This window comes from Sinocyclocheilus rhinocerous, unplaced genomic scaffold, assembly GCF_001515625.1.
Source record: "Sinocyclocheilus rhinocerous isolate Xijiao unplaced genomic scaffold, SAMN03320098_v1.1 scaffold138, whole genome shotgun sequence".
Taxonomy (NCBI): domain Eukaryota; kingdom Metazoa; phylum Chordata; class Actinopteri; order Cypriniformes; family Cyprinidae; genus Sinocyclocheilus; species Sinocyclocheilus rhinocerous.
This window is the reverse complement of record NW_015635519.1, coordinates 434,050-445,512: the sequence shown is the minus strand read 5'-3', so window position 1 is coordinate 445,512 and position 11,463 is coordinate 434,050. Positions and strand designations below refer to the sequence as shown.

General features: G+C 33.4%; 1 protein-coding gene and 1 long non-coding RNA gene across 3 annotated transcripts in view; both read left to right on the top strand.

Annotated features, from left to right (window-relative positions):
* LOC107746947 (unconventional myosin-Va-like) overlaps positions 1 to 8,465 on the top strand; it is an 85,544-nt gene extending 77,079 nt beyond the window's left edge. For both annotated transcript variants that reach the window (XM_016561305.1, XM_016561304.1), the window contains 5 exons: positions 3,215 to 3,365; positions 3,451 to 3,733; positions 5,873 to 6,047; positions 8,080 to 8,160; positions 8,247 to 8,465. In XM_016561305.1, coding sequence (XP_016416791.1) covers positions 3,215 to 3,365; positions 3,451 to 3,733; positions 5,873 to 6,047; positions 8,080 to 8,160; positions 8,247 to 8,399 — 843 coding nt within the window. In that variant the 3' untranslated portion in view covers positions 8,400 to 8,465. The remainder of the gene's footprint in view (positions 1 to 3,214; positions 3,366 to 3,450; positions 3,734 to 5,872; positions 6,048 to 8,079; positions 8,161 to 8,246) is intronic.
* A 2,236-nt stretch (positions 8,466 to 10,701) lies between these two features.
* Positions 10,702 to 11,084, top strand: LOC107746946 (uncharacterized). The gene is made up of 2 exons (XR_001640745.1): positions 10,702 to 10,779; positions 10,866 to 11,084. It is a non-coding gene; the product is annotated as an uncharacterized LOC107746946 (long non-coding RNA).
* Positions 11,085 to 11,463: the final 379 nt, after the last annotated feature.

Here is an 11,463-nt window from a genome sequence, read left to right as displayed (position 1 = left end):
AAATTTATATCACAATATATTTCTTAATTTCGGTCGATACGATATAATTCCGATATCGATATGAACATTATTAAAAAAAGCTTCATAAATACTGCCAAGAACACCCACAACAGATGTCTGTACCTACAAATTTATGAAAAATTTATTTGCCAAGTCTATGAAACCTCTTCCTATAAAACTATTTATTTTTTTAGAAGAAAAAAAGAAGCACAAATTAATGTTCACCTTTTATTTGTATTTAGCCTCCATGCAAACAAGAAATGTGAAATCACTGTCAAATAAACATCTCAGACTCACCTTATTAATTATTAATATCTTTAACTTCAAACTATAGGCTAACATACCAGTGAAAAGTTTTTGAACAGTAAGATTTTTATTGTTTTTTTTAAGAATTCTCTTCTGCTCACCAAGCCTGCATTTATTTGATCCAAAATACAGCAAAAACAGTAACATTTTGTATATTTTTACTAATTAAAATAACTGTTTTCGCTTTGGAAATATTTTCAAATGTAATTTATTTCTGTGGAGACGGGCTTATTATTGAAAATGCAAACTGATTGTCTGCCAGCAGGAGGCGCTGAGAGCGGCAGAAACATAGTTTTCCCCGGTAACGGCTGTAATCAAAGCAGCTCAGCTCATGAACGCTACTTAAAATAAAAATGCCATCGAAACTTTTCTGAAGACAATCAGTATTAATTTCTATAATTTCTTTCCCAAAAAAATAATAAAAATTATACTGAATGGAATGGTGTATAATGTTACAAAAGCTTTTTATTTCAGATAAATGCTGATCTTTGTATCTTTCTATTCATCAAAGAATCCTGAAAAAAAATTTACTGTTTTAAATATTGATAATCAGCAAAACAGCATATTAGAATGAATGGCTGTAATCAAAGCAGCTCCGCTCATGAACGCTACTTTATCAGATAAAAATGAAAATGTCATTGAAACTTTTCTGAAGACAGTCGGTTCCCTTCAGAGATACATTCATATAAAACACCCGCGCCGCGTTTTGAAACAAAAACGAAATCAAACACCACAAATAAATCAATGTATGGGAAACACTGGTAATGTATATCGGAAATGTGTTTAAAAATCATATCACCGTTATTGAAAAAAATTATATCGCGATACATATTGATATTGAATTGTTGTCCAGCCCTACTCCAACCTTATTTTATTCGGGAGCTACTTTTTAAAAATGAATGCAGCTGAGAGCTACCAATGTTATACAATACTTAAATCTCTTAAATATAAATCCAAACTGTTATAAACGGCATTGTTAAAATGTGCTGGAAATATTTTTAAAAAGTACTGATACACACACTGAAATCATTTTAGCAAGTTTTATGACAAAAGCCAACAAATAAAATTAGCACATATGAACTTTTTGTTTGCATAAACAGTGAAATAAAAGCATTAAAAAATGATGGCCGGATTTTAAACTAACAAAAAATATTCATAAAATGTTATCTACTGACATGCACTGCATGTTCAAATAAAGTTTTGACCATTTTTAAAAAAACATTTCAGCCTTTAAATCTTTTTTTTAAATAAATATATTAAAAGAAATATATAAAGCACAGCTCACAGAGGCAGTGTCAATTTCATTGAGCAATAATTTTCATCATAGTTTTTTGTCAACGACATTTTTGCAAAAGCATTATGTTGCTAAAGAGAACTCAATTTGGTCCGGTTTTCTGAGTGCACACACCCGAAGCGCGCTCATAGAAAGCCATCTCTCAGACAGCGTACGAGTACAGAATTGAGTTCACTTTCATGTCTTATCACACTTGAATGGACAAATAAACACAAAATTATGTCAAAATGTTCGTTTTGGTAAGCATTCATGCAAACACAGTCAATTATGTCTTAAGTGAATGTGAACAGTTCAGAGAACATCAGATGTGCATATTAGATCTTAATAGAGATTTTATTAGGTCTTAAAGTGAATGCAGCCTAATAAACCTGCTGCTGTTTGTGTCCTTAATGTTAATTAAACAACAAAAGAAAAAGAGAGAATCACTCACTGCTATTTACTGAATAACTTTTATAGATTTGATAAGAATGAATCTATATTTGAGTTATACAAATAAATATGAAAGAATGTTGTTTGCAAGTTGTTGTAAAGAATGCATATATAACCTCTTAGGCTTTTATTGAAAACAAGACTATTTTTGTGTTTCTTCATGCGAAGTGTTTATATACAGGTGCATCTCAATAAATTAGAATGTCGTGGAAGATTGATTTGTGAACAATATTTGAGAGAAATAGGCCTTTTGTGTACATAGAAAAAGTGTTAGATCTTTGAGTTCAGCTCATGAAAAATGGGGGCAAAAACAAAAGTGTTGCGTTTATAATTTTGTTCAGTGTATATATATATATGTATTTGTCACAACAGTTGTATCTATGTCTATATTGCACAATCAAACCTTAATATCATTCATATTAAAAGGTTAACCAATTTTATCTCCTGTTATGAGTTTGAAAATTTTAGAGAAATGCTCAATTGATGCCTTACAGTAAACAGTAGAATATAGTACTTATGATATTAAAGCTAAATTAAAACAAAAAAAATCAGCTGACTAATATGACTAAAACAAAATTTTTGTCAAAAGACTGTGACTGAAAAAATAAAACTCCAGTAAAAATTAACTTTGCACACTGAGGGCCTTTTTAAACCAAGCAGCTTTCTGTTGGTTTGCATGGTGAATTAATGTGATCTATTTGAATATGAGACAAATTTACATGGGGAACATTTTCGTTCTTATCTATTTTTAACCAAACTAGCATAAGTGACATTAATTGTTAGTGAATGTAGTCAAGAGATTCTTTTGTTTGTTTTTTTAAGCTCCTGCTTTTAATGGATGGAGATTTTTTTTATTATTTAGTAGTGATTATATTCACAAAAAGCTATTTTTAGCTGGTGAAACATTCTAAAGCCATGAATAGAATCATTTTATATACACAAAGATAGTGTCCAAAATGCCCAATTGCCCATCATTTTAAGCACAATATAATTTCTTATCTTGAGAGAGCGTTTTGTTTAATCACAAACAGCTGGAAGTGTCTGGGAAAAGTCATTGAAAACTCTGGGAATCCTGTACATTACCCAGTGATGACCTTTATCTTCGTTGTATATGTGGCCACAGTTGCTCTCTGTCTCCAATGTTTTTCAAACAGAATCAACACTTTTTCCTTCCTCTCTCTCCAGCAATTCATGAAGCATAACACTCCTAAACAGAACGATCACTGTCTCTCCAACTTTGACCTGGCCGAGTACCGGCAGGTTCTGAGTGATCTGGCCATTCAGATCTACCAGCAGCTCATCAAGTGTATGGAGAACATCTTGCAGCCCATGATCGGTGAGCATGTGACCTCTGGGTGCCGTTCTATCCATCTGTTTCTCTCTCCCTGTGTATTTATCCCTCCGTCTGTTGCTCTCTGCAGTCTCTGGCATGCTGGAGCATGAAACCATCCAGGGTGTGTCCGGGGTGAAGCCCACGGGTCTCCGTAAGAGGACGTCCAGTATCGCTGATGAGGGGACATACACGTTGGACTCCATCATCCGGCAGCTCAACTCCTTCCACTCCATCATGTGTCAGCACGGAACCGACCCAGAGCTCATCAAACAGGTGGTCAAGCAGCAGTTCTACGTCATCGGCGCCGTGACCCTCAACAACCTGCTGCTGCGTAAAGACATGTGCTCCTGGAGCAAGGGCATGCAGATCAGGTGTGTGCAGATAAAGCAGTGCAAAATATATGCAGACCAGATAAATACAGTTGTAACCAAATAGGGCTGTCATTGTAAATTGTAGTAGTCAATAACAATAATTCTTCATAATTCTTGAAAATAATTTTGACACCACTGAGAAAAATAATGCAATTGAACATCCTTTTTTTTTAATATTAAAATAAATATTAACATTTTATTATTTATTTTTATTTATTATTTATTATAAATTACAATAAAAATTACAAAATTACAAATTAAATAAAAATAGTGATATGCAGAATATTAATGAAGTATAAATTAATCTAAACTATACGTTTAATTATTTCTTACCTTAAATATTCTTACAAAAAAAGTAATTGTGGAATATTAAATAGTTTTCCTGTCCTATTAACTTTGGCACAACCACTAGTTCTTTCTCAGAAACTCTCATTTCACTAACCTAGTACTAACACGACTAATAAAAACCTCATCATGCTGATTCCTAGAAATTGTGAAAAGCCAGACAATATTATAATTGATCAGAGTCTGAAGATCCAAATGAGATGTAGTAAAAATGCATTAAATCAGTCAGAAGTGATGGTATAGATTCTTACATTGCTACAAAAAATATATATTTCAAATAAATGCTGTTCTTTTTTAACTTTCTATTTATCTGTTTTCAGTAGTGATAATAAGATATGTTTCTTGAGTAACAAATCAGCATATTAGAATGATTTCTAAAGATTAATGTGACACTGAAGACTAAAGTAATGGCTACTGGAAATTCAACATTGCCATCATGGGAATAAATTACATATTAAAATTGGGGCTGTCAGTCGATTAAAATTTTTAATCTAATTACTTACATGATGTGTAGATTAATTAATCTAATTAATCGCAAATTAAATTTGACTGTGACAATACCCAGATCATTTAAAGCCATTATTGTGTTAAATGAGAAAGTATACATTACAAATTGTAGCTTTAGAAATAAATATTTAATTTTATTCAAAATAAAATTTATTACACATAAATGTTTAGGCTACATAAACTATGGAACATAAAAGAAGATCATTTGAGAAACATCTCAGTATTTTTTGGTTTATACAAAGAAAGTCATTGGTAACCAAAACAGCTTTGTTACCAACATTATGTTCCACAAAAGAAAGGTTTGAAAGGACATGAGGGTGAGTAAATGATGATAGAGTTAAACATTTTGGGGGTAAACTATCCTTTTAATGTTTTTATTTATTATTATTTTTATTATTATTATTATTATTTTTTTAATGAAATTATACTTCAAATAAGAAACTAAATCTGCCAGTGGCGGTAAATGTCTTTATGTGTCATTCATTCATTTGATTCTTTCAAACGGCTGATTCATTCAGGAATGAAGTAAACGGCTCTCTCTATGAATGGGCCTTTGAATCATTGGTTCACAAGATTCATTCAAAATGAGGATTCATTCAGAAACTAAACACCGCTGTGTTGCTCACAGACGCACAACAATTCTGCTGTGGCTTTAAAGGTAATATGTTCTCTGCAAAATTGAACAAAAACAGATAATATTGCATTTAAAATATAACACAATATCAACTTCATATTTACTGAACTGTTTCACTACTGTTTACTAAACTTGTGATATTCAGGACAAAATCAGCACTCGTGTAATACTGCTCTCTCTGCTCGTGTGATATCGCTTATCATATGATATAAATATGAGACGACAACTCATACAGGGGCATTTTTTTGCACCAATATCTTAAATTTTAGTAATTTATGGAGTTATCATATTTGTCAACAGTCAACCAGATGACGTACAGGTCTGGGGGTGGGGCCAGTGCGTTTACTGCGTTAAAATATTTTAATCGCGTTATTTTTTCATAACTAATTAATTGCTAACGCGTTAAACTGACAGCCCTAATTAAAATATATTAGAATACAAAACTGTTATTTTAAATTTTAATAATATTTAACAGTATTACTGTTTTACTATATTTTCTGCCACCTTGGGGGGCATAAGAGACTTCTTTCAAAACTAAAAAATCTTACCGACCCTAATCTTTTGGAAGATTACATTTTATGTACAGTTAGATCAGGATTGTTGGCCATATTTTAGTTTTATATGTGTGTGTGTGTGTGTGTGTGTGTTTTCAGGTATAACGTGAGTCAGCTGGAGGAGTGGCTGAGAGATAAGAACCTCATGACATGCGGTGCGAAAGAGACGCTGGAGCCGTTGATTCAGGCCGCACAACTACTGCAGGTCAAGAAGAAGACGGATGAGGATGCTGAGGCCATCTGCTCCATGTGTAACAGCCTCTCTACAGCACAGGTAACAAGCACACCAGACTGCATTTCAAATGATCATGATCTGTTTTTATTTGTTATAGACCACTTGATTCATTTTCCATGTTTACCATTTTAGTTGTGTTAGTAGATTTCATACCATCCAGTATTAATTATTTGAAACAGACATTTTTTTACGTTTCAGGCCTGCTAATGTCACTCACCCATGATCAAACATAATGGCCTGCTTATTGTAGTCGCTCATTATTTTTTTAAAGGGGTGGTTGATTGCGATTTCACTTTTTTAACATTAGTTAGTGTGTAATGTTGCTGTTTGAGCATAAACAATATCTGCAAAGTTACGAAGCTGAAAGTTCAATGCAAATGGAGATATCGTCTTTTAAAATTCTGGCAGTTTAATGCCTACAAAAACGGCTGGTAGGGACTACAACAAGTTACTTCCCGGGTTCGTGACATCACAAACCCAGATAAACTCCGCCCTCTGGAAAAGGCAGCAAAGGGGGCGAGGCCATGCTGCGCTGCTTAGAGAAGAGGAAGAGAAAACTAGGGGTGCACGTAAAAATCTAGTCATATATGAATCGCGATTCTGTCTTCTAACGATTCTAATGGATTCACAAGTTTCAAAATCAATGTTCTAGAGCAGCGGTTCTTAAAATTGTTCCTCGCGTCCCCCTGCTCTGCACACGCTCTGCATCTCTCTCTCTCTCTCTCTCTCATTCAGCTCAGCTCCAACAATGAACTGTTCCAGTTATACACTTATTTTCACATAGCTGGGAAAAGCGTTATACATGGACATGCGTGCAGTTACCGTACTGTATTAAAGCTTTAATCAGGATGCAACCGTATATTAAAAGCTAACATAAGCAGTAGCAACCTAGTTGGAGAGACTCAATGCTAAGTAAATAAACAACAATGTCCCCGTCTTTTACTCTCACAATGAGCTTATCATATTCGTTTGCTACATTAGTAGGGCCCTATGATTTCCGCGATGCAGAAAACATGAACGGAATCGCGGAATCCAGTCATAAAAACGGAATTTACTGTATAACTCTTATTTTTGATGAATAAATAAAAAACAAGTCAGTACATATATATATATATATATATATATACTGTGTCTGTGAATATTAAACTGCAAAAAGACGATTTAAATACGAATGTTCTGCATGTTCATTTGATTACCAGAAAATACACAACACAGAGTTTGGGAAAAATAATATTATTTATTATTATTATTTATTCATTTTAGATGTTTACATTTGGGAAAAGCTGTGCTTCCTGCATAAACCTGCCCCTGTTGGTTTGGCAGTATCTTGCTTGCCTTACACTGTTACCTTGTTTAATTTCTTAATTCAAGTTATATATATTTTGGTCTATTTGTGTTATTTAAGTTATTTATAATAAGTGAAGTGAAGTTTACTGTTAAGTGCACTGATGTCAGACTCATTTTGAATAATAAAGTTTATTGTTAAATTGTTAAATACCCTGCCTCCACTATAGGCCTATGTTTGTCACATCATTATAAGTGTTTGATCACCACATATGAGTTATCTTTGCAAAAAATGTGTTTATGTATATATATTCTGTTTATGTAGGCTATATACTGTATTCTATATACAGTACCAGTCAAAAGTTTGGACACACGAACGGGAAGTGTGTCCAAACTTTTGACTATACTGTACTATAATATAGCCTACACATAAAGAATATCGGCCGATGTATCGGTATCTGTCTTTTTTTACTCCCTAATATCGGTATCGGCATTGGCCCCCAAAAAACCCATATCGGTCGGGCTCTAATAGTTATGTTGTTTTTGTCATTTTTAGTGATTTTTGTATTTTTTGTCTGTATAGTTTTTATAATTTTTTATTTCAGTAGTTATTTTAGTACAGCAAATTTAACAAAATGAAAATGAAAATGTTGAAATAAAACTTTTTCATATTTTTTATTTTATTTTATTTTATTTTAAAGTAATGAAAATGTGTTAGTTTGGTTTTAGTTTCAGTTTATCATACCCGACACACACACACTTTCATCATTTCTTCTTTTCTGTCCAGATTGTGAAGGTGCTGAACTTGTATACACCTGTCAACGCGTTTGAAGAGCGTGTGTCAGTACTGTTCATAAGAACAATACAGGTATGTTTCATAACTCAACCTTATAATAGTTCTTGTGCTTTTTAAGTCAATCTACTACATGTTTGTCTGTGTGTTTCCTCTGCCAGACACGTTTACGGGATCGAAAGGAGTCGCCTCAGCTGCTGATGGACACCAAACTCATCTACCCCGTGACCTTCCCCTTTAACCCCTCCTCCCTGGCCCTGGAAACTATTCAGATACCCGGCAGCCTCAATGTGGGCTTCCTCACTCGTGTGTAGACCTGTCAATCACCTCACCTCAACCAATCACACGGCAGGAACAGGGAGCCAAAATATATAAATAAAAAATAATGATTATAGGTAAATAAGCCACGCACTTAAAGAGAATGCAATTTAGATCATGTCATCAATCCTTCGTTTTGCACTTCTTCATCATTTCTATTTATTCAATAAAAGAGTGAATCTCACGAAACCTGTCAAGTATGTGTTCAGATCACAATTGACCCCACAATCAAAAGAAACTATTTCGCTTGAAGAAAATTAAGCTCATTAAGACAATTAATATTTTGACATTGTGATGATATTTTAATGACATTTAAGCACTTCCTCCCAAAATTCTGATGACTGAAATGCAAAAAGAAAAAAAAATCATTTTAACTTCATTTGACTTTGTACAGTGTTTGCTAACATATGCCGATTAAATAAAATAATTGGAATTCACTTGATTGCAGTAATTAATTAATAATTAATACAGTGAAGGTATTATTAATGAAAATCAACATTGAGAATAATGTCAATAACAGAAATGCTCAAAACACATATCCACAGCAGCACAATACAAAATAATAATAATAATAACCCAGTACTGACCTGGATATTTTTGTGAGATTCACCTTTTAAACTAATATTTCAGAGATGTTTCACTTAATGAACGTTACGAAAGGAAGAATGAAGGTCAAAATAACTCATTCTAACACTAATGTCTTTTCATATCACAACCAGAATAAGTTCAGGGGGCTGTATAATCTTATACATTTATAAATATCTATGAATATGTATGATGCTAGGATATTTTATTTATTGCTTTACCCTACCAGATATTTTTTTTTTCTCTCGGATGCTAGCTAATATGGATATCCAGTTGCGGAACATACTCTAGTCCTCTGCACTCATCCATATCAGATTAATAACTTAGTCTCAGTAAAAAAGGTCAGCTGACTTCATTAACGTAGGTGTTTATTTGTTAGTAGCGTGTGGTGATGTTGATTAGCTAGTAAATAGTCATGTCTGGTGTAACTCTGCCGGAAAGAAAACTTTGCATCCATGCACTGTCCCAGAGCTTGTTTCTTCCTCAAGAGCTTCCTCAAGTTTACATCTCTGATCTTCAGGAATCATTTCCAAAGAGATGGTACAGTCCAGACCCAGTGCATGATGGGATTGTTTGGGTTTTCATCATACGAACGTATCAAGAGCATGAGATCCGTGTTCCACAGGTTTCAGCAGAGCTAGAGCTAGTTCAGGTGAGATCTAGACTCCTAAATGAGGTTTAATGACGTTTCAGATGGTTTGGGCCCTCCACCATTCCACTGTTGGGTGAATCTCATGAAGAAATGTCCCAGTGAAATATGAAATGAAATTCAACTGAAAACACAAAGAATATTAAGCCTATTTTATGGAGATTATGATTGCATTGTTGCATTATTTTCAGGATAATTAAGCATGTTTTAATCCCAAATTCTCACTATTGTAATGCAGTGATCCTTACTTGTGTACTTTACAATTTAAATAACATAATTTATTATTGGTTGAATTACAGTAATGAGAATTGACGGAGAAATGGGCTTATAAAAACTGAATTTACTGTATAACGCGGAATTTCATGGAATTTGTCTTATTTTTGATGTGTTAAGTTATTTATAATAAGTGAAGTGAAGTTTACTGTTAAGTGCACTGATGTCAGACTCATTTTGAATAATAAAGTTTATTGTTAAATTGTTAAATACCCTGCCTCCACTACATAGGCCTATGTTTGTCACATCATTATAAGTGTTTGATCACCACATTTGAGTTATCATTGCAAAAAATGTGTTTATGTATATATATTCTGTTTATGTAGGCTATATACTGTATTCTATATACAGTACCAGTCAAAAGTTTGGACACACGAATGGGAAGTGTGTCCAAACTTTTGACTATACTGTACTATAATATAGCCTACACATAAAGAATATCGGCCGATGTATCGGTATCTGTCTTTTTTTACTCCCTAATATCGGTATCGGCATTGGCCCCCAAAAAACCCATATCGGTCGGGCTCTAATAGTTATGTTGTTTTTGTCATTTTTAGTGATTTTTGTATTTTTTGTCTGTATAGTTTTTATAATTTTTTATTTCAGTAGTTATTTTAGTACAGCAAATTTAACAAAATGAAAATGAAAATGTTGAAATAAAACTTTTTCATATTTTTTATTTTATTTTATTTTATTTTAAAGTAATGAAAATGTGTTAGTTTGGTTTTAGTTTCAGTTTATCATACCCGACACACACACACTTTCATCATTTCTTCTTTTCTGTCCAGATTGTGAAGGTGCTGAACTTGTATACACCTGTCAACGCGTTTGAAGAGCGTGTGTCAGTACTGTTCATAAGAACAATACAGGTATGTTTCATAACTCAACCTTATAATAGTTCTTGTGCTTTTTAAGTCAATCTTCTACATGTTTGTCTGTGTGTTTCCTCTGCCAGACACGTTTACGGGATCGAAAGGAGTCGCCTCAGCTGCTGATGGACACCAAACTCATCTACCCCGTGACCTTCCCCTTTAACCCCTCCTCCCTGGCCCTGGAAACTATTCAGATACCCGGCAGCCTCAATGTGGGCTTCCTCACTCGTGTGTAGACCTGTCAATCACCTCACCTCAACCAATCACACGGCAGGAACAGGGAGCCAAAATATATAAATAAAAAATAATGATTATAGGTAAATAAGCCACGCACTTAAAGAGAATGCAATTTAGATCATGTCATCAATCCTTCGTTTTGCACTTCTTCATCATTTCTATTTATTCAATAAAAGAGTGAATCTCACGAAACCTGTCAAGTATGTGTTCAGATCACAATTGACCCCACAATCAAAAGAAACTATTTCGCTTGAAGAAAATTAAGCTCATTAAGACAATTAATATTTTGACATTGTGATGATATTTTAATGACATTTAAGCACTTCCTCCCAAAATTCTGATGACTGAAATGCAAAAAGAAAAAAAAATCATTTTAACTTCATTTGACTTTGTACAGTGTTTGCTAACATATGCCGATTAAATAAAATAATTGGAATTCACTTG